The sequence below is a fragment of the Fundulus heteroclitus genome, unplaced genomic scaffold, assembly GCF_011125445.2.
Source record: "Fundulus heteroclitus isolate FHET01 unplaced genomic scaffold, MU-UCD_Fhet_4.1 scaffold_802, whole genome shotgun sequence".
Lineage (NCBI taxonomy): Eukaryota > Metazoa > Chordata > Actinopteri > Cyprinodontiformes > Fundulidae > Fundulus > Fundulus heteroclitus.
In genome coordinates this window covers 3,026-26,829 of record NW_023397255.1, presented here as the reverse complement: position 1 = coordinate 26,829, position 23,804 = coordinate 3,026, and the positions used below count along the sequence as shown (strand labels likewise).

General features: G+C 37.2%; 1 protein-coding gene across 1 annotated transcript; it reads right to left on the bottom strand.

Moving 5' to 3' along the window:
- Positions 1-3,914: 3,914 nt before the first annotated feature.
- LOC118562085 (mRNA-capping enzyme-like) lies at positions 3,915-7,694 on the bottom strand. The gene is made up of 2 exons (XM_036134390.1): positions 7,558-7,694; positions 3,915-4,022 (listed from the first exon to the last, which is right to left on the bottom strand). Exons 1-2 carry the CDS (start codon positions 7,687-7,689, stop codon positions 3,930-3,932), a joined length of 225 nt encoding a protein of 74 aa, XP_035990283.1. The 5' UTR covers positions 7,690-7,694; the 3' UTR covers positions 3,915-3,929.
- Positions 7,695-23,804: the final 16,110 nt, after the last annotated feature.

The window sequence follows — 23,804 nt, the reverse complement described above, 5'->3', positions numbered from 1 at the left end:
TTACTATATAAATAAATCACTTTAAAATCAGTACCTTAAACATGCCCAAATACCCTCAAGAAAGTGTTATGGCAATGTGGTTAAAAATAGTAAAGAGGATCTGTTCAAAATGTTTACATCACCATTCCACACATACAAATGGCAAATGAAAGCTGGGACTTTATATTTTACTGCCAAAAAACGGGTTTGCGTAATAATTATAAGTATTATTGGCTGGGTTTTTGCATGTGACTGTCGCTGTAGACCATTTAAAAGGGAACTTATATCATTATGTGCCAACCAACAGTGGACTCCTGTCATTTACTGCCATACAAGAGGAGACTGTCTAAACTCTAGGCCTAAAGGAAATTTTAATGACAGCATGACAGCACATTAATGCCTCATATATTTTTTTGGGTAGCACTTTATTTGAACCTTAATACTAGTAATAGAATATACTACAGCTGTGTGTGAAGAGAGTGCTTTATTGAATGAAATTTCTTATGTTATTGTCTTCACTTTTTTCATTCATGCTATAGTTCGAATGGCAAATAAACTTCTTACTGAAAGGATACCTACTTAACTATTTCCTGAAATTACTATATCAATAAATTACTTTAAAATCAGTACCTTAAACGTGTCCAAATACCCTCAAGAAAGTATTATGGCTATGTGGTTAAAAAATAGTAAAGAGGATCTATTCAAAATTTTTACATCACCATTCCACACGTACAAATGGCAAATGAAAGCTGGGACTTTACATTTTACTGCCAAAAAAACGGTTTGTGTAATAATTATAAGTATTATTGGCTGGATTTTGGCATGTGACTGTCGCTGTAGACCATTTAAAAGGGGACTTATATCATTATGTGCCAGCCAACAGTGGACTCCTGTCATTTAAGACCATACAAGAGGAGACTGTCTATTCTGTAGGCCTAAATGAAATTTTAATGACAGCTTGACAGTACATTAATGCCTCATATTTATTTGGGTAGCACTTTATTTGAACCTTAAAACTAGTAACAGAATATACTACACTTGAGCCTATACATTTATTATAGACATATATTATCAAGTTGTGTGTGAAGAGTGTGCTTTATTGAATGACATTTCTTATGTTATTGTTTTCATTTTTTTCATTCATGCTATAGTTTGAATGACAAATAAACTTCTTACTGAAAGGATAACCACCTAACTATTTTCTGAAATTACTATATCAATAAATCACTTTAAAATCAGTACCTTAAACATGTCCAAATACCCTCAAGAAAGTGTTATGGCAGTGTGGTTAAAAATAGTAAAGAGGGTCTATTCAAAATGTTTACATCATCATTCCACACATACAAATGGCAAATGAAAGCTGGGACCTTATATTTTACTGCCAAAAAACTGGTTTGCGTAATAATTATAAATATTATTGGCTGGATTTTTGCATGTGACTGTCGCTGTAGACCATTTAAAAGGGGACTTATATCATTATGTGCCAACCAACAGTGGACTCCTGTCATTTACTGCCATACAAGAGGAGACTGTCTAAACTCTAGGCCTAAAGGACATTTTAAAGACAGCTTGACAGTACATTAATGCCTCATATATTTATTTGGGTGGCACTTTATTTGAACCTTAATACTAGTAACAGAATATACTACACTTGAGCCTATACATTATTATAGACATATATTATCAAGTTGTGTGTGAAGAGAGTGCTTTATTGAATGACATTTCTTATGTTATTGTTTTCACTTTTTTCATTCATTCTATAGTTTGAATGACAAATAAACTTCTTACTGAAAGGATAACTACTTAACTATTTTCTGAAATTACTATATCAACAAATCACTTTAAAATCAGTAACTTAAACATGTCCAAATACCCTCAAGAAAGTGTTATGGCAATGTGGTTAAAAATAGTAAAGAGGATCTATTCAAAATGTTTACATCAGCATTCCACACATACAAATGGCAAATGAAAGCTGGGACTTTATATTTTACTGCCAAAAAACGGGTTTGCGTAATAATTATAAATATTATTGGCTGGATTTTTGCATGTGACTGTCGCTGTAGACCATTTGAAAGGGGACTTATATCATTATGTGCCAACCAACAGTGGACTCCTGTCATTTACTGCCATACAAGAGGAGACTGTCTAAACTCTAGGCCTAAAGGACATTTTAAAGACAGCTTGACAGTATATTAATGCATCATATATTTATTTGGGTAGCACTTTATTTGAACCTTAATACTAGTAACGGAATATACTACAGCTGAGCCTTTGAAGTTATTACAGACATATATTGACAACTTGTGTTATAACAGAGTGCTTTATTGAGATATTTTAAAACAATAAGTTATTGTTTTCACCTTTTTCCTCCATGCTATAGTTTGAATGATACATTATATTTATTAGACAAAAAGATAACTATTTTCTGACCTGACTACATCCATGAATTACTTTAAAATTAGTACCCTAAATATGTCCAAATAGCCTTAAGAAAGTATTATAGTCCTTGCTTAAAATTAAAATAAGCACACTGGTTTTATAAAATGTTATATATTTGAAAGACATTATTTTGTTGGTAATACTGCAGCCCTTGATATCAATGCCAAATTACTTCTGAATTACAGTTTAAGCTTTATTTATTTGAAGTGATAGTGATTATTTATAAAATGCTTGGATCACAGAGAAAGGTAATCATTCAATAGAAGAAACTGGTGCACAGACAGATCCACTGCATTACAACAGAGGCCCCCTCTTGGATAAGTAGATGTCGTTTAAGAATCTAAGTCCCCTCTTTGCAATTTCTCTAAAAAGTAAAAAAAATAAATTTGAAGGTAATATAGTGTGAAAAGGTCTTACAAGAAAATTTTGTATGATATTTATTTTACAATTAAATAACTAGAAACACATGTCCCCACTTGACAGTTTACACTGACAGTGCACTGTTTGCTAGATAGACGTGTATGTGTGTGTGTGTGTGTGTGTGTGTGTGTGTGCATGCGTGCGTGTTCTTGTACTTGAAGCTAAGCGAGAACATTTTCTGCTCATTTTACTAAAATGAGGACACTGATGTCAAGTGAGGATCTTTTCTCGGTCCTCACTTTTTTATGAGTTAGGTTTAGCACTAAGGTGTCAGTTAGGTTCAGGTTAGGGTGAGCTATATACTGGTAAAAGTTAGGGTTAGGCCATAGAAAGGCTTGAAAATGAATGGGCGTCTATGGAAGTCAAAGCACGGCCCATACTTTGTACTTGTAAGGATGTGTGTGTGTGTGTGTGTGTGTGTGTGTGTGTGTGTGTGTGTGTGTGTGTGTGCATGTATAGCTAGCGTTATGAGTACCAAAACTTGACAGCAGACCAACGCTGTGTGGACAACTGCCATTGTGAGGACATTTTGCAATGTCCTCACAATACAAATTGGGCTAATGCTTTGGTTTAAGGCTAATGTGTGAATTAAGATTAGGTTAAGTTTAGGGTTGGGTATGTACACTGTGACCTTGGGTTTAGGCTTAGGTTCAGGGTTAGGGCATAGAAAGTAATATAAAAATGAATGGAAGTCAATGGGAGGTCCACACAATGATGTATACACCAACATGTGAGTGTGTGTGCACAAGAAAAACACAGCCATGCTATATATAAACCTCATCCTGCATATTGAGAAAGCTGCTGTCTCTAAACTAATACTGCAGAGCCTGGATACTCTACTGCCTGCTAGATGGGTATTTAATTCTTCAGCTTCTATTCATGTCTCTTTCTGACAAAATGATCAAACTCATGATGCAATAACTCAATATTTCATGTGCTTTAAACTGCTTGAAAACAAACCCAAACACGAGCACCAGCTCCTTTGTTGAAGAAGTTTTGAAAGAGGAATGAGGTGATTAAAGTCTTCCCGGCGATGTGGTCTCCCCTCTGACAATTTAACCTTGAACATTTTCAGGGCTAAGAGGTCGCTTTCAAAAGTGCAGGGTACTCACATTGAATTTGATGATGTCATATATCAAATAGCGGGGGACTGGTTGACCATTCACCTTGTCGATGATCATCTCCTGCGGGGATAAAGACAAAGGACAGAAATGGGACATCAGTCCATCAAAACAATGGAAAATGAAAGAAGATCTACGAACTGTGAGCAATTTTATCATCACCACACTGTAAAAGCCTTGTTGACTCAAGTTCTGCAGGATGAGACGCTGGAATCTGAGCGATCCCCTGAGGATGGGCGGTCAGGGAAGGGGGGCCCAGCAGTAACGTAAAGGATATCAGGGAATCTGGGGGTAGGAGTGTGTGTGCGCATATATATGGTTAAGAATGTGAGGTAAGGGTCTGGTGATGGAGGGCATGATGCAGAAATAGCACCGCTCATCTATTATGCAAAGCTCTCAAGCTGAGGTCAGGTGCAGCAGTGCTGCAGGACACTCCGACAAGATGAGTTTTGAGGGAATTGTTATACAACGGAGTGACGAAGAAATCAAACTATCAAGAGAGAGCAGGATTGCAGCTCTGCGTTACACTGATACGCCAGTACCCAGTTTAGAGATCTATACTCTAAAGATAAACTCTGTTATTTCGATGAAGGTAGACTGTTTATTCGCTATGAGTCATTTGCAAATCAAAAATAACAAAAAGAAAACAGCGTAAAATTGGCGATGTAATGAGAAGTTAGCAGCGATGGGTGAGTTTTGTGGTTTAAGCCCACATGCAAATAATTGAAATCAGAATTGAAAAATTTTCTGTATTAAAAAAGATATTTGATTGCTAAAAATATCTCTCCGCTCTTCTTCTGACAGACTTGTGGCAGTAATGCAAGGGCTATAGCTTCAACTGATCAAGCCAACCTCTAAATAAGAATTCAGCTGGAAATTACTTCTGTCAAACAGCTGATTAGCCAGAACAAACTACAGCTTTGGGACCAGTGGTTCTCTCAGTGGTTAGTAGCTTTATGAAGACTACAGAAGGAATATCATTTCAGTACATTTTTCAGTCAAAGCAGTGAGGACTATGAACGTCAAATGTAATCACAAAATGCGTGCCATCCCCGGGAATGTAACAGCTTTATTCAGACTAGAGCGGTCCCAGTAAATTACTGGGTATGAAACTAGGTCTTGACCCGGTAAATTGCCGGGGCAGTTCTACCAGGTGAATTCGTTCTGGCTTTATTCACACGTATCCCTGACCCACTAAAATACCAGAAAATTACTGGGAAAGGTCAAAAGTGTGAAAGGGGTAAATGTTACATTTACAGTGTACTCCATCTTTGCACCCGAGTTGTCTGATTCCAGCATACTGAAAGGACGGACGGGATGGACCACCTGATCAATGGAAGGGCAAACTGATTCACTGACGGACGGACAGAAAGAATGATGAATCCACAGAGGAATGGACAATTTGGTGGATGGAAAGATGGGCTGCTAGATGGATATGAATGGACAAATATGTTGATAGATTCTGATTGGATCCACTAGATGTTATTTTTTATTGAGACATTCATCATGTAAACAAAGGAAAATAGAACGATGACTTGAAATACAAACATCTATCAATACTCCATCTTTTCTGTATACTTGTCCCAGAAAGTTACCTAAAACAGTTTCCAGATTTTTCCTGACTTTTTAAGACTGTGTGCAGCTAAAACACATATCTGACTTGGAGATTGTACCCAAACAAACATGAAGCAAAGAGAAATACTTCTATTTATTTTCTTCAAATTTTGTTCAGTAGGTTTTCAAATCAACCTCCAATCTTGTTTTCACGCAGACTGAACAATTCCAGAGCACCTGCTGTCCGATCTAAGGGAAGAGAAACACAACAGTGGACCACACCAGTGCCTCATCTGCCTTCAGTGCACACCAACAGGCTGGAACATTGTAGGGAAACAGTGGACAGTGATGACAGATGGTTAAATTTACTTGCCAAGTATCGTTTGGAAATGCGGGGCCCATTTAAATCTTTTTCCAGCTAACATTTCTCTGCTGCGGCAGCTCAGTCATCTTTAGCAGAGCACAAAATGTTTCCTTTCAGCATTAGACTAAGCTTCTGCAACTGACGCTGAGTAAAACTACGTGTGAATGTAAGGTAAGATAAGCAAGGTAATCAACTACAATTAAAAATTAATAGATTTTAAACGGGCAGTTATGTTTTTGTGGTAAACATTAAGCAAAATTGAGACATAATCTACATTACCTCTCTAACTACTGCTACATTGACTCAAAAAACAACTTTATAATTCTCTGCAAAAAGTTTTCAGCTCATCTGTTAAGCTTAATTGTGACCAAAGATTTTAAATTATATAAATTCCAGGTGTCACATGTGTTACGAAGAGAGCTGAATATTTAAAATAGATTGCCAAAGCCAGACTGGTGGAGAGGATAGGAGAAATGAAGTAAATTGGGGAGAGGGAGACATGCGTAACCCTGACATGAGGGCTGAGGAGAAGAAATGATGCAACAAAGCAAGCTGCCATCACCGTGCATCTGGCGCACTGAACCATCGCAACGAAGGAAAGCGACAGATGAACGCACCAGTGCAGCCAAAGAAAGCCACCAGGAATTGAATCTGCGTGGCAGCATAACACAAAATCTAAACTAAATGTCAAGACTCAGGATCATTAAAAACTACAACTAAAAGCATGTAGAGAAACAGATCATTGTCATGTGCCACGAATGAAACAACAGAAAGCTTCTTCTTCCACTGCTCCTCATAAGCAGCAGGGGACAGTCTCTATAAACTGAAAGCCAAAAGCATCAACTCATGAATAAACAAGAGTCAAAACAAAGCTTGTGGCAACTTAAAAATCCATCCGTGCCGCTCCGTCAAATGAGCGACAATATGCACAGCAATTAGACGTCCTGTCTGAGCGTGGAAGCTAAATTTGCCACATTAGCCTGTAACTGCTCAGCAATAAGGAGGCCGCTTTGCATAAAACAGTAAAACACAAGCAAAAAATTTAAAGCAAAACAAACACACACAAAAAATGTATCTCTCATCTCCTCATCTTTTCCACTAAATGGAAACACGTGCAGGAAGCTGTGATCAAATTTATGATGACTTGTGCCCGAGCACAGTCAATTTCCTTTTGTATGTTTTCTCAGTGAGGAAGAGTAAAATGACTCATACTCGTCCCCCTGCTGCTTGGGGGAGCAGGGACCTATGTGACCTATGCAGCACAAACATGTCAGTGGGAGCCGGGCCCTGCTTCTGCAGCACAAAAGGAAGTAATTGAGCCCCCTCGTGCACAGCATTGGGTTGCAGCGAAGCCCACACATACAGGAAACTGTGTAACAATTAATGACCAATTTCTTCAGAACACGCGTGATCGTGTTCCTGTCAGCCTATCCTGGCAAACGTTGCCTTCCCAGTGACACATGCGTCACCATGCCTTCACCTAAGATTTCTAAAACGGCGTCAATTTTCTGCAACACTGAGCACCGGGCGCCTTATAAGAATGTGACCACGGTAAAGACGGAAGGGGGACCAGGTGGAACTGGGAATGTGAGAGAAGTCGTACAGAATATGAAAGTATTTAAAAGCCAAGAAAAGGAGCACGTGTATATGCAAAAAAAAACAAAAAAAAAAACTCCTTACCCCATCCAGTAGCGTTTTGGATAAATGGACGCGTAGATCCTTCCGGAAAGGGAACTCGAGGTTTGCTATGTGGAAGATCGTGTTGTCCCTGTCGATCATGTACACTTCGTTCTTTCCATTGATCAGCATCATGTACCTGTGAAGAATGAGTTTACACTGTTATATAGTGATAACTATGAGACAATAAAACAAAACATTCTGAAATGGATCCACTTGAAGTAAAAATTTTAAAACCAGTTAAAAAATTAATAAATCACCTATTAGATAAAAAAAGTTCTACACACCAGGTCTGATATGATATAATGTATATTTCCCAATAACAAGGTTATTATATTAAATCTTGTAATGGACAGGAGACCAGTGGAGTGAAGCCAAAACAGGTGCAGAAATTATGCAGAACTCAGCAACAAGATGTGTGGCAGCATTTTGTATCATCTGCAGAATATGAACAGATGACTAATCTCTATGTGCACACATGAGACAGTAATGATATATCTAGTTCGAAATAAAACTATTTATAGCTTTCTCAAAACCATTGTAAAGACATTTACACTCATCTAAAACTTATAACATCAAAAATTGCCAACTGAGTTGTTTTTCAAAGGCCTTTTATTCAGTTAAAAGCCCAAAAAGACCATTTCGCTTTTACAGTAAATTTTATACATGAGAATATTTCTAGCTTGTTTTGATGTGGAAAAACTGCATTTAAAATCCTTCAAAGCACCGAACTAATTTAAACTCTAATGAAAAAACTTCAAAACATCCCTGATATGTTTGTTTAATGTCAGATAGGATTGAAATTTATAGGAAAAGGCAGAGAAAAGGGATATTTTATGTTCTAAGGAAAGATCCCAAAGGTATGTATCACAAAATAAAACTGGGACCTAGCATAGAGCCTCGAGGAACACAACAACCAAGTATCATAAATTAAAATACAGATCTACATTCAAATCATTAAAAGAATGTGATTCCTTAAGTGGTGATAAATAAACGAGGGCTGTAGCTAGCAATTATTTTATTAATCGAGTATTCTATCCATTTTACTAGCATTCAAGTAATTGTATAACAAAACTGGCACATTCTGTAGATTGTTAATTTAACTAATTAAACATAAGTAATAAAATACAGTACATAGAAAATGCATGAAAACCAATAAGTCAGTTCGTTTAAAAATAAAATCCACATTTCATTGTCTAAGATGCAATAACATGACATGTCTTCAGTGTACACTGAACATTTTTATTAAGCAAATGATGCATCTGTAGCAACTAAAAAAGTTCTAAACTCAACATCTCAACCATTTCTAGTAAAATTAACATCCATGCAAGCTGTCTCTGTAGGCTATTTTATATCAGATTTTAAAGAGATTTATTAATCAAAATGCAACATTTTAACAAAATAAAATAGCCTTGTGACTTGTCCCTTGTATTAAATGGTGTGCCAAGTCACTCTACTTGTTTTCTTTGTGTGCACAGAAAACACACAAGACATAAAAACACAATTACACATTACCTATCAAAAAGGTAAAAAGTAAATTGAAATTCAAGCATAAATAAACTGCCTTTAAAATATCTCCAAATCACTTTCCTCTCTTTCTGCATACAGTGACTCTTGGCTCCTTTGGCTCAGCTGCCAAAAAAGGAGCGAGTTCTTAATTAGCATGTTAGAAGCTCTATATTTATCATAACTATAGAATTTAGAGGCATTCTGATCAATCGTCCACTGATCATTACCTTCTGATGTCCGTGAAAAAGTACGCCTTAACCAAACGAATTTCATACATTTAAAGAATAAGCACAGGGCAGACTATTGTGAGTTTTTGAGGCTCATTTGTAGAGAATGAAAAGAAGAGAGTCAGATAACGCGGCCCACAATTGCCAACACCCACCGGTATTAACGTGACATTCAGAAGGTTAAACAAATAACCTGAAGAATAATGAAATTCAACAGGCTAGATGACCCTTTCTCAGTGGTGGAAGACTCTGGGTTCCGTCTGTTGCTCTCACACTTGGGGCCCCGCTACCGGTAAATATTTTACAGACGTAGCTATACCTGGTGAGGTGTGTCTTTTTTCAGAACAATAGATCCTCAAACAGTAAGTACCACTCACATTAACAGAAGAAACACAAACTTATTTCCAAAATACAAAAAAATATATTAACACAATAATTAAACTTCCAGTTAAAGGTGCATACCCACGTTATTTGATTTTTTTTTTATGTCAATAGGTCACTCTGGTTGCATACAATGTTTATGTGAAAGATTATCTGGTCCTGCTGGCGTATTAGTTATTATTTCGGTGTTTTACGCTTTGTTTTTGCTCAGTTTGTTAAATAAAGCATTTTGTGTTTATTTTTAACAACATAGGAATTACAACACTGCGCATGCACAGCAGGGGATAAAACAAGGAAGTGGCTAATGGCTATTAGCATCTCCCAGCGATACAATGCAGAATGGTCCAAGATCCAGTGAAAAAAAATGCAAAAAAAATATTATTCCAAGACAGAAAGAGTGGAATGTCGCTGGGAATACAGTATGACCGTTGGTGGTCACTGAAGCAGACGCTAAACCTGCCAATGGTCATATGTGACCACAGAGTTGACTGATGTGAGTAAATATTCTGATATGAGGCTCTTAAAGTTGCTGTAGATCGGTGTATTTAATTAACAACAATTGTTCTTCAATCACACGAGCTGCCGCTTTATTGCAAGGCATTGCAGAGGGTCAGGTTCAGTCCGGCATTATTTATTACTGTTTTATTATTAAAGCAAACCGGCATTATTATAGTTCTGAGATACTGTCTGTAGATGTCCCCAGGTCTGTTTATATCTGTTCATCGCACCTACTAATGGATTCTACCTAGCCTCAAAAAGGAGCATCAAAACACTATCATGATGGAGGCTTGGTGTATAGAACTTCATTTTATCATCGTTCAAAGAGTTTTTTTTTTTTTTTTTTTTTAGAAACATAACGTGGCTGTATACCTTTAGATTACTTTAGCCAACAAATTATTTAAAAACTAAACCAGTAACCTTCAACTAAACTACTATGTAAAATGAAAATAATGTGGAAAACTCAAAAACTACAGAAAAAAAATAAAGATTATGAGACTGATATCTGCCCTACGGTAGACTGGCGACCTGTCCAGGGTGTACCCCACCTCTTGCCCATTGACAGCTGAAGACCCCACAAGGGACAGACGCGTTAGAAAATGGATGGATGGATGGATGAGACTGATATCAATAAATAATCCAGTAATATGAAAACCTGTTTTTATCTAAATTACTGTGTACTATTATGGTTAATTTTTGTCAGATCATGTAGCAAGCAGCATTTATAACTAAATCAAAGATATTTACAGCCAATCCACTTGATCAATATCGGTTATCTTAAGTGATCGGATTTGGCAGCATGAAACCTGATCGGACCCATTACTTGTTGTAATATGACTTTTTAAACTTAAATTTAAGTCATGATCATTCACCATGAATTTGTGAGTTTGGAAACGTGCTGTATTTATAGCACACAAACCACAAAAGAGTATATTTGAGACTAAGAATGTGACAATAAATGTATTACTTATAAAAAACAATGACTGTCTATCACTTTACTTTGTAAGGGTTCGGTGATTAAATCAAAACTACAGTACTAAATTGATAATTTGATAATCTGTTAAAAGAAACCCATCTCATGCTCAAATGTTCAAAATCTTAATAATGTTGCATGCACATTATTTAAACTACCACATTGTATGACGGCTATAAGTCTTTGTGTCTTAACCTCTTATCAACGCCATCTGTTTTGCATGCTTTAAGGCAACATTTGGGAGTGGTGACCTAGTGGTTAGGGAGTTGGGCGTTTGCGTCTTGGAGAGGCTGCAAAGGTCACCAGTTCGAAACTCAGTCTGTCACTCTGAGCCCCTGAGCAAGACCCTTGACCACAGACTGCTCCTCGAGTGCCACTCAGTGTTGGCAGCACACTGCTCCCTACTGGATGAGTTAAACGCAGAGAAGAAAGTCCCCTCTGTGGGACTATAAGCAGAATTATTTATTACTTATTTATTTATATTTTATTTATTTTAAGCATTGAAGCAGTGGTGGTCATCCAGATCTCTTTCTACCTGCTGAAATACAGTTTTTATAGATGGGTTTTAACCTAATACAGCAAATGTGACAATTTATTAAGAATTTTAGGATTGCTGTGCTTCATTGCAATTCCTTCAGGCAAACAATGCTTCCAGTTTCGCTTTATTTATTTTGAGGATGCTATGTTTTAAAGAAAATCTACTGTTAACAAAGAAAGGACACACTTGAGATTTGGTTCAGTACTGTGCACCAGATTAGAACAAGAAACAGTTTGTATGCCTCTAATTTGCAAATGAGTTCCGAACACTTGTAACAGAACACGTTGCAAAGGCATAAAATCTCTTATTGTGACAAAGAAAAGACAAACAGACAATGTCTAATTACAAAATACCAACAAAGCAACCACTTTTGCTTTTATCTAGCTGTGCTGTGTGCAAAAAGAGAGAAATTAAGAGAAAGTATCCCAGAAAAATGAACCCATCATCTTCATACAAACAGCAAGAGTTTTATTCTAAAAAGCTGTCAAACATTTATTTCTTTAGCCCGTTCCACATCCACCATAATGGTGACCAAAGTGCTTCACAAAGTCAATATATATCAAACAAAAACACACAGCTAGCTCGAAGATTATATTAAAACAGGTTCAAAACAAGGCGGGTACTATTAAACATCGTTTTGTTTTAAGTATTAAAAGTTTGCCTGAATAAAAAAAAAAAGTTTTGAGCTTTGACTTAAAAAGACAAAGTTCAGTTACAGATTGAAGCTCACATGAAAGCTGATTACAGAGTTGAGGGGTGGCCACAGACAGCTAGTCTTATCTTAGTCAAGAGTACTTAAAGAAACATTTATTTTATTCAAAGCCAAGAGTTTGGGAGAAGTAAATTCATTTTTATCTTTTAAAATAGAACTCTCTGGCATTAACATAAAAACTCTGTTTGGCTTTTAGAAGATTAACCTGGCTTTAAATTGTGAGCAAATACAGCTAATCCCCGGCAGGACTTCACAGGTGAGATAATATCTGATTAAAATAATAAAAGGACATCCTAAAAGTCTCTCTAACACAAAGTTGACAATTGCAATGACAAAACAAAATACAAATGTTGTACTGAATTAAAACGATATGATGTTAAATATTTTGCCTCTGCAGATATTTTACTGTGAAAAGGTATTACCCCATTACATTCATCTTCTATCTGTGCTTTTTTTCTACACCTAAATATTTCAGATCATCAAAAGTATTTTAATGGCAGACAAAGACAATCTGAGTGAAAATAAACTAGGTTTTCAAAGGATAATTAAATTTATTAAAGTAAAAAAGCTATTCTAACCCGATCTACCTAAATACAGAGTTTATCCTCTCATTCCCCCGAATGAAGTAAGCGCAGTTAAACTTCACAATCACACTCAGACATAATTATTGTCAAAACGGTAGAACCGGGAATCACTCAAACAGGTGAGATAATATCTGAAAACATTAAGTTGGAAAGCAATTCAAGAACAGATGACAAACAAAGTCAATGTGTGGTGTGTTAAGGGTTTCAAGGCCAATTGTAAGTCTTTAAGACTGCAGCAAACCCCAGAGAGAGTCAATATCTACAGATGGAGAAAACACTGAACAGTAATGAGAATTCCCAAGATCAGCAGGCATAATAATATTAGTTTAAGAGTACATCATTGACTCATCCAGGAGGTCGAAGTAAAACCAAGCACTGCAGGCCTTACTTGCCTCAAGTTAAGGTCAGTTTAATAAAGACTGACCTTTATGTAGGTCCAGGTTTGTTTGGTTTCCTTATTTTTTTCCCCCACAATAAAGAAAATCATTGAAGGACTGGATATTTTGACTATGTATTTACTCTATTTGTCTTTGTTTACTATGAAAGCTTGTTTGATGATCTGTGTGACTAAAAAGGAAAACCAGAAGTCTGTAATGGGGCAAAAGCATTTTCACATAACTGTATATAAATTGAAATGTGAACATTTCTCTCCCCGCCCCCACCCCCTCTCCCCCAAGACTACTATTTTAGTCCTTTTCAAACTTTTAATGTTGAACTTGCCTATGTTACACCACAAGGGATTTTATTCTACATTTCCATCTTTTTTTAAACCAACTAAATTTACAACAGAGGAAAACCAAGTGTAGAAGAAAGGCTATTGCTGGAAAATTACTTTTTCACCCGACTAAGCGCCTCTGAGAGACTCAGCAACATAAGATCGGTGACTGTTAGACTGTTAAAAATAACCCCTGAGATAAACCATCTTACCAGCATGGGTCACAATTTGAACACTTCAATGGTGTTAATTTGATTCTAGTCTTCTCGGATCCATGCTGTCAGTGCATGAAGCATCAAGACCCTTTAAAGTCTACCATTTGATATTTTTCCGCCTTGTCCTTTCTGCGGAATATGAAAATGTCAAATGAAGGAGAAGATGTAATGTGATTAAATAATGTCAGCATGCACTTGAAGTGTGAACTGATTTCCCTTATCTTCAGCTGAAAAAATAATGCGGTAAAATCTCTTATTACACAGAGCCGATCTGTTAGTGAGTAAATATCCCTTCTGAACAATAGTGCTCCAAATCACATAAAACTGAAATATAATTTCAAGGTAGTAAAATGAAATTAACTAATTTTACAGCACAGTAATTAATTAGTGTGATTTCAGTTTTTATAGTGACTTTAAATCTATTATGTAATTTTCATTGAACCATTTGTCTAAATTGGAAGGGTTAACACTGAAGATAAAACACATTATCAGTGAAAAACTGTGATAGGCTTTAGTAAAATCCAGAGAGACAGGAGTGTAATTAGACTGTTCATCCAACTGTTCATTACCTCTGATTACTAAGTCGGAAACCATTGTACACAATAAAAGTGAGTAAAGTCTTTGATCCTCCCTTCTGTTCGTTCAATGAGTTGAGCTAAAAAGATTAATCACTCTTTAAAAAAAAAAAAAAAAAAAAAAAAAAAAAAAAAATCAGTCCAGCTGCCTTTATCTTCACCGATAACTGTATAACCGGAGGTTTTGGGATCATTATATCTTTATTATAACAATAAAGATATAATGATCCCAAAACTTCCTTTAATATGTCTAGTATTGTTAATACATCTGAAATAAGTAATATAAAATTCTTCACACTTAGATTGACCTTGGGCTGCAGCTATCGATTATTTTAAAAATTGGTTAAACTATCGATTCTTTTTATGACTAATTAATTCATCTAAAAAGAGATACTTTTAGTAAATAAGCAATTCTAAATAATAACATTTGGAATTTAGAAAAAAAACCTTTATTGCACATTTTAAATGAATTGCGAATGGCAAAAACTTCACAGTTTTATCTTAATTACTGTTGTAGGTAGGTTATTATTTCAGTAAATGGCATGTTCATTGGATTTGATTACCTTATTAGTTGAGGATTATCTTATTAATCGATTAATCACTATTAATCGTTTCAGCCCTAGATTGACCACTAAAAAACTAAATCACTGCACCACAGGATAGTGTTATTAATATTGATGAACCTTTAAACATCTCAGAATTTAACTGCTAGCTCACATGGACAGGTGTTGCGAGACGGGGCCCAAAAGAAATTGGACAAGGTTTCTCAAAGTTTTAAAGTGGAACTAAATCTGATGTGAAAGCATAACCCCAACCCCCAGACAACATTTGACTAATTCCACCAAAGTGAAGAGAAAGCCAAGAGACACCGAGCGGCACGGCCAAGTGTGTGGATGAGCGGAGGGGGTTAATTGGGGCTACGGTCAGGACGAGGGAATGTGACAGCTAACTTAATCTGACATATTGAAACATGGACAGTGATCAGATCGACGGTGGTAGTTTCATCACTGATCGATCTTTTGAGCTGGAGGATCTTTCAACTTCCTCGTCACTCAAGGTTGAGAGAGGCTTTGTAGAGCCCAGCGAGCCTGAGCCTTATCTAATCAAGCCGTTGGCTCAGGGAGCTGACTCAGTGGTGCCTGAAGCCGGTGCTGCAGAGGCAGTGGAGGATGGGTCCAGGTTCTGAGTGGTAACGTGATATTGTCAGCATGATTGCTAAAACTGGCTTAGCATTTTATGTAAACTTCAAAGCAGTGAAATGTACATTTGCATGTACATTTAAATTAACTCAAGTAAATATAACCTGAAAAACATTATCGATCAATGCTCGTAATTCCACCTCCTGACGCACCACTGGGACGTCTCTAAGTGAAACGGTTTTATACCCAAAGGCGGTGCTGTGACGTCGTCATGTACCAAGCTATACAACTTAAACCAGTAGGAAAATTCAACTGCAGTAGCCATGTTTCAACCCATAGAGGTCAGCACTAAGGTGGTTTCAGACCAAATATTGCAGATTTAAAAAGGCTTACACAAAAATGTCAAGATTTGGACAGTAACATAAAGATAATAACCTTATCTGCAAACAAGTTAATTTGGGTTTTACTTACTCGATAAAAGAACAGGTGGCTGGCTAATGTAAATGGTAAAATGGCCTGTACTTGTATAGCACTTTATCATGTCCAGCGGACCCCAAAGCGCTTCACACCACATTCCATCATTCTGAGACGGTTGGAGCAGTGGGTTGGGGCCAATTACAGGACGAACTACACCGCTACCGGTGCCACTGCCGCCACGTCACTGGTGCAGCTGACACAAAAATACAAACAAGTCACAGACCAAGAATAGGGATGGGGAGTCATAGAGTTGTCATAGACTACAACACCAATCTTTTAAAAATACTTTGAACAGACAGACACTTGGGGAAAGATCAGAAAGTATCTATTTAGGGCTTACAATATAGGGAAATCCTCTACTTCTATTGGATGATGTGATTTACAGTTAGCCAGTTACCAATTACAGAAGCCATCAGAAGGACCACAGAGGTTTTAGGCCTTCCAGAAGCAACCAGGATTTTCTCCCGGGTCGACAGGATCAACGAGGTGGACCTACCCCATCTACATAACAGAGGAACTAAATTAGCCATGTTGTATTTCCAAATGTTGCAGTAAATTCCTACCGGTGATCATCAAACTCTAAAACTCCTGCTTTTGACTAATACAATAAGTCTATACCTTAAATTAATGGCATTTATTTGCAATGTATTGTTCATTATAAAATAGTTAAAATTACATTTAATTTATATTACAGAGCCAGGAACACAACAGTAATTCTCCAGAATTAATTAAGCATTTTGAATTAGATTCTAGTGTAAAAAGCTACAAATAATTATGTAAATTATCAAAATTGCATCAATGAATATAATTCCTTTTAAATAGAAACTTCATTGAGATGCCAGAACAATTGGATAACATTATTTGTATTTAATATTGGAGAAGTGGGTTTTTTAAGCTCTCTTTAAACATGTTAAGACGGGCTAGATCATAATGTTCCTAAATTGCTCTCATGAAAACATTATGTATGTATAAATGGCATTATGGCTGCTTTATATCACACATGGGATAATGTGTGATATACTTTTGCAGATCTAATTCAATTTACATTTTATTCCCTAAGAAACTAGTTTGTTTTAGCATTTATAATTTAAATAAAAAAAAACTGTTGCTCGAAAACTCTTCATAATTTAAGAAAAACTAATGATAGTGATTATAGAGAGTGTATGGCAACTACATTAGCCAAGAATAATTACCAGCAAAACTATTTTGTGCTCCAGAGATGAAGTGAGAGATTGCAAGAGTGGTATGTATCCATGATATTTGCAGAATAAATTAAGATGATACCTTTTCAGGCAAGTGTTTAGAACAGAAGTTTAAATTCAACATTGTTTTTCCTCCCAATCTGTCATTGAATCAGACTAAACCTTACCTGTTTTAGATCAGTTAGGATTACTAAATTCTTGCTGTTTTTTAAATGCCAGCGGAATAGAAGATATTTCTCAACAGAGATTTTTTAAATTACTGTCTTCACAGTCAGAAGTTTATACACCCTATGGTCCTTTTGTATTTTAATAGCATAGGAAAATCCAGATGATGTTATGGATTTGTGTGCCTTCAACATTGTGAGCTCATTGGAGGCACTACTGTTTCAAAAGGTTATGCTTCCTCCATATCACACCAAAAAAATATATTATTTCTAGTGTGTAACAAATGAGATCTAGATATAGATATAAATATACTTGAAAATATAAACTAAGATTTAATGATGTGCCAACCTGCAGTTTTGACACACTAAAAAAAGTACACCCTTTAAGAAAACAAAGGCAGATGACAGAGACTGAGAGATTAACAAGGTCCCCACAGACGCAGCGTTGCATTTCTCGTACCTGCTGTGACTCTCCACAATTGTAGCAAAGGGATTAGGTGTATTACATGCGTGATCAGTCCCAGCTGGTTGGAAAGGGAAAACTCAAACAAAAATACCAAATGTAAATGTAATAGTGAAGTGCTTGTTAAACATTAAGGCTTTAACCTTGGTTTTTGTTTTATTTTTTATATAAAAAACATACAGTCTCCATTATTCTATTGCTTAATAATTAATAAAATATCATACCCTAAAAAACTGTCAACCAATTTAATATTCAACAGGACAAGACAAGATAAATATTGAAATTTCCATTATAAATTGACAAATAATATAGCTGTCAATTATTATTTTATTTTCAAATCGACAAGTAAGACTTTTACAAATACCTATTTATAATGGAAAGGTTCTTCACAATGACATTTTGTCATTTAATAAACACTCAACATGAGGGAGGAAAATCATTATCCAAGCCTACAGTAAATAGCAACAGGAGACAAAACCTTGTCAAAATGTGGATGTAGTCGGATTGTGCCGTTTATATGGGCACAACAAACAAGTCCATTTATTAAAGAGTTTGATTAGTATTTAATGCTATGGTGAGATTCCTGAAAGTTTCTGGTAAAAAAAAACTATGATAATATTAACTATACTAACAAATAATAAAATTTTATTACCTCACCGCTGCAACTCTCTTCCCTTCCATGTGGAGGCAAACCCACTTTAAACACATTGCCAACACCTAAAGACATGTCTCATTCATTAATTGTTACATACATACCCAAAAATTGCAGAACTCTGCGATCTGGAAATTGCATTTTTTAAAATTGCGATTATATTGCAATTGAGATTAATTGTCCAGCCCTAGCGGAAATATGTCAAGTTTACGTTGGGCTCACATGCGCATTCAGGTCAGTTTGCCACATTCAGAAAAACTTGATCCTGACAAGCGTTTATATGCACATTGATCGGATTATCAATTGGCATAAACCACCCCTCTCATTCGAAATACAATTTCATTCCGATTAAGCGTAATCCGATCACACTATTCCGATCGGACCTTTATTATAATGTATTTATAATGTCAATGGACAGATAAGCTCAGACAGGACTGCCCAAGGACTATAATGTTTGCAGAAAATGTTGTAATGGTATTAGACAGAAAACAGCCTAGAACTGTGGGCAAGTGCTTTGGAGAGAAGCAGGTGAAAGCAAGTAAAAGCAGGAAACGAAAATATGTGTGAATAAAATGAAAACAAGTGGAACCGTAAAGCGCATTGAAGGACTTGAAATTATGGGCATTGCAAAAGAGATTAACAAGAATCTCTTTTGCAATGTTGGGGCAGGAGCATCACTGTTGAGAACAAAAACAGACTGAACAAACTGATCAAAAAGGCCGGCTCAGTGGTTGGATTAAATCTCGACTCAGTGGACATTATCATGGACAAAAGGATGATAAATAAACTTTTGTTCTGTCTCTCAAGGACCACCCTCTCCACAGTGTCTTTAATGAACTCAGGAGCTCTTCTAGTGGGTGAATGGTAATGCCTCGTTGTTCAACTGAACGCTTCAGAAGCTCTTTTATTCCTGCTGCCGTGCACTTTTATAATGAGCACTTTGTAAGATCTAATATTTGATACTGATATTGACACTGGTGTTATTTTATAATGATGTGGCACTATAGCAGAGTCCAGTGTGAGTGTTTTTTGCCTGTATATATGTTTCTTACATGTCAATGGAAACTCAATTTACCCCTTTGGGGATTAATAAATCAAACCTTAACCTGAAAAAAAGAGGATGCACGATGTATAGAGGCAAGAGTTAGGAGTGATTTGTGACAGAGAGATTGTGAGAGTGGTAAGAAAGGTTTACAAGACAGTAGTAGCAACTGTTCTGATGTGTGATTTGGAGACAGTGGCACTAACAAAAAGAATTGGCTGACTCGGGAGGGAACAGAGAGCTGGAGATGTTAAAATTTCCCATTGGGAGTGACGAAAACAGAGAAAACTAGAAATGAGTGCATCAGAGGGACAGCTCAGGTTGAGCAGTTTGGAGATGACCTTTTAGAGGCAAGGCTGAGCTGAGTTGGACATCTGCAGGGAGGGGAATAGCAGGTGAACCGGAGAGATGTTGAATATAAAGCTAAGAGGGAGGGAGTAAAAAAAAAAAAAAAAAAAAAAAAAAAATCAAAGGCACAGAGATGGTTCATGGATGTAAGGGAGGAGGATTAACAGGAGTTGGTGTGAGAGAAGCAAGATGGAGTGGGAAGGAGGTAGATGATCCAAAACCGCTAAAGTAAAGAGAAAGAAAGACATTCACACTAAAAGGCCAAATTTAGGGAACAAATTCAAATCAAATAAGCTTTAACTGACTGAATTAATTGAAAATGCATTTCAAGCCGCCTCTAATTTTGAAGAGAGAGAGGGACGAGAGTGCAGTACAATATTTAAAGTAACCATCAATCAGATAAAACATTTTTTGGACTACCTGCAGTGTGTTGGTCTCACTTTTGATGCATATACAGCTCTGACCCGTTGAGGCATGAACTCCATTAGACCCCTGAAGGTGTGCTGTGGTATCTGGCACTAAAATGTGAGCAGGAAATCCTTTAAGTCCTGAGTGAAGCAGTCATGGTTCCCCACAGATGTATGATTGGATTGGGATCTGGGGAACCTGGAGGCCAAGCCAACATCTCAAACTTGTTTTGCTCCGACAAACCATTCTTGAACCACTTTTGCTTTGAGGAGTTTCATTATCTGCACTGTTTCCTGACATCTTTTAACAATTAGTCGGAGCCTCCATGGGAAATTCCACACCCTAAAAGGAGCAATAAGCAAAATGTCATTATTTTAGATAGAAATAACAACAAAAAAATAGCGATGTAAAAAACCTAAAGGTATCTTTTCGGATGGAATATGGTACGATGTCTCACACACCACCTCCCTGTGTTGTTCTCCAGTCTCTTGTTTACAAACCTGGAATGGCGATAGAGAATCGTGGCTTAATGCACATTTTGTTTTGATCTACAGACAGCGCTCAACAGCCCCACTGCCCAGTGGGGGAATTTTGCTTATTGCTCATTTAAAGGCAGTCCGTTCCGTTAGGGATTAGCATGCCAAGGCTCCCGCACCCACCTGAAACCCTTCTTGTTTTATATTCAGTGTGTTCTGAAAAAGCATGCATCTCGTTTGAAAAATCATCTCTTTTTTTGTAGGTTTGGATTGTGTTAAAGCCCCTGTGCGTAAGATTTTCACACTGGCGCACCATCTAGTGGTGCGCAAAATGAATTCAGAAATAGCGACGCAACACTTATGTATTTATAAACTACTAATTCTAAGTTATGAGAACAAATTCATTTTTGATGTGCTGTTATTAGACTTTGCCAGAATATGTATTTCTAAAAGTAATACTTGATTTTTGCTTATTAAAAGTCAAATTTGTTATACTCATAATAACTTTTTTTTGTATAAAATATGTTTGGTAATACTTTTAGTGAGTAACTTTAAAATGAAGTTTAACAAAATAGTATGAAGAGCAGAGTACCAAAGGCAGGTACTGTCATAGTCAGTCACTAAAAAACATTACTGCTTTTTATACATTGCAGGTAGATGCCTCTCCCTTTAGATTTAACGATCATTTTAACTCAGTTTTATTGAAAGGAAATCTAATAAGGCTATCTCTATAACCTAATCATTCCCAAGGCTTCTTAAGGATGTTGGTCAAGCAAAAGAGGCTACTCAGTTAAGAGCAGAGAGAATATAGACCCCCGCCCACAGACACACACACACACACACACACACACACACACACACACTTTTATCCACTTTAAGGGACTTTAAGGGACTGGACACAAGGATAGCAGGTTTGAGCTGGGTGCGTGAGGGGAAAAAAAGGGAACGTCTTGACAGTTCAGTTTAGGCAAATGACTGTACCCACAGACGGAAAGATCTTTTGAAAACGGATAATGGGTTTTATGTCAAAAAAGGACAAACAGCTCAAAAGATCAAAGAGGCTGAGTGCCGCGGCTAAGAAGAGCTGTCATCTAGTTAGGACACAGGTCTGAGCTGAGCAGAGGTGGTTCTTCTGCTGTCTAATTGGCCAGTTAGCTCTGGGTAATGTTGTCAAGAGTGTTCAGAAGAAAGATGAGAAAGACAATTAGATCACTGCTACTCCCAGTGGTCTTCCTCTTCATCACAGTTTCACCTGATTCGTCTCTTCCCCACATCTATGAAATAATTTTCACAGCAGAAACCGTAATCTCTTCCTCTGACAAATCAGGAAACTATTAAATATAATGTGTCCCTTTATGCACACAAGTGTAGGTCCCCCCCCCCCCTTCCCTTTTTTTCCATTCTCCTGTCCTCCAGTGGAAGCCATGAGACTTGGATGTTATTCCTACACCCCCAAGCCATGTCCCCGAAGCTCTTTAGCCCTAATGAGGCGTGGACGTCTAGAGCGCCGGCTTTGCTAGTCCAGTGCTGCGGCATGACTGACAGCAGCCGAGCTTCAGGGGAGGGCTTAAATCTGATCCAAGGGCTTTGCACCTCATTAGTGGTATGTGAAGGGGAAGGGCTGCTGTTTTCTGTTAACCCAAAGAGGCTAGGGTTATTTTCCCTTTTATGTAAATTACAAAGTTAAACACAAAAGGAGCCAGGAAATTGTCGCTGCTCTTTGGACAGATAAGTGACAAGCAGCTTCTAATTGCCACTTCTTGTTAGTGTGTCATGACATACATAATTGCATCAGTACACAAATTTGACTTCTTGACTCACATTTCTAGATTTCTTGGTGAAATGTTGGCCTACATGTAAGACGCTTTTTGAAAGTGGTACAGATTTATTGAGCCTCCAAATACGGAAAAATTGCGAATAGATTGGGGGACAGTGGAATAGATAGATAAAGTGATGAACAGATCACTGGGTGGGAAGAAGAAAGAACAGATGACAATATAGAGAGGTGGATGGGCATTTGGCTTAGATGATAAAAAGACAGATGAAGAAAGGTATGGATGGACAAAAGTCAGACATAGATATAGACAAATGGACTGATGATCCATTGATGGATCGATATATGGATGTTCCAATTCAAATAAAAAGGCACAAAAAAATAGCCTCGTGAGACCATCCTGATCTCGCGAGCTTTCAAGGTTTCACTCGCAGATCAGTCTGGCTACTCTCCGTTAAAGAAAATTTGGAGCCGTTCACCAAACGAACGTCCAATCAGCGTTGGCTTTGAGGCGGGTTGAGGTGTGACGCAACGGGAAGCGCGTCAGTTCAGTCTAAACAACATGGCGGTTTCAGCCGATGAAACTAGCGTTAGCGTGGCTATCGAGCAAGTTTTATCGGAATTACAGAGTATTTATTTGCTGAGCTAACGAGCCTTTACCTGCAGCAGCAAGAGTAGCTTGGCTTGTGGTTGTGTTTTCGTCGTCGCTCGTAACAGAGTGACGACGAATCTGATTGGTTCATTTGGCCCGTCTATCACCAACATAGGCCAATCAGCTAACCAGTATTTTCGCCCCTTCCCAAAATTACTTCAACGGAAGGTTTCCAGATGGATATGCGGAGCAAATCTATCTGGCGGAGTCAGGTAAACAAAAAAAGGCTTGAGACTTGAAAAGTGAGAAGGACTTTCTGGTACTTTGCTAAAATTGGTTTGAATCCTACCTGGCGGGCTAGAACTAATTTGCGTCATTTGTGGGACTCATCAAGGTTCCATTCTTGGTCCACTTTTATTAAACATCTACATGCTTCCACCTATCTTACAATATCAACACTGGCGCCACACAGGTTTATATTTGTGTCACAAGGGGTCATAGTCCCCTACAGTCGCTTAGTAAAATATTTCAGAAATTCAATGACGGAATGGGCCAGTGTTTCTTTAAGTTTAATGCATTAAAGACA

What these genes read in the sequence shown, in the direction of transcription:
- LOC118562085 (XM_036134390.1), bottom strand. Translation starts at nt 7,689, where the DNA reads ATGATGCTGATCAATGGAAAGAACGAAGTGTACATGATCGACAGGGAC. An exon ending in CCAAAACGCTACTGGATGGG is followed by an intron (nt 4,023 to 7,557) that starts GTAAGGAGTTTT and finishes TTATCCCCGCAG; the next exon opens with GAGATGATCATCGACAAGGT.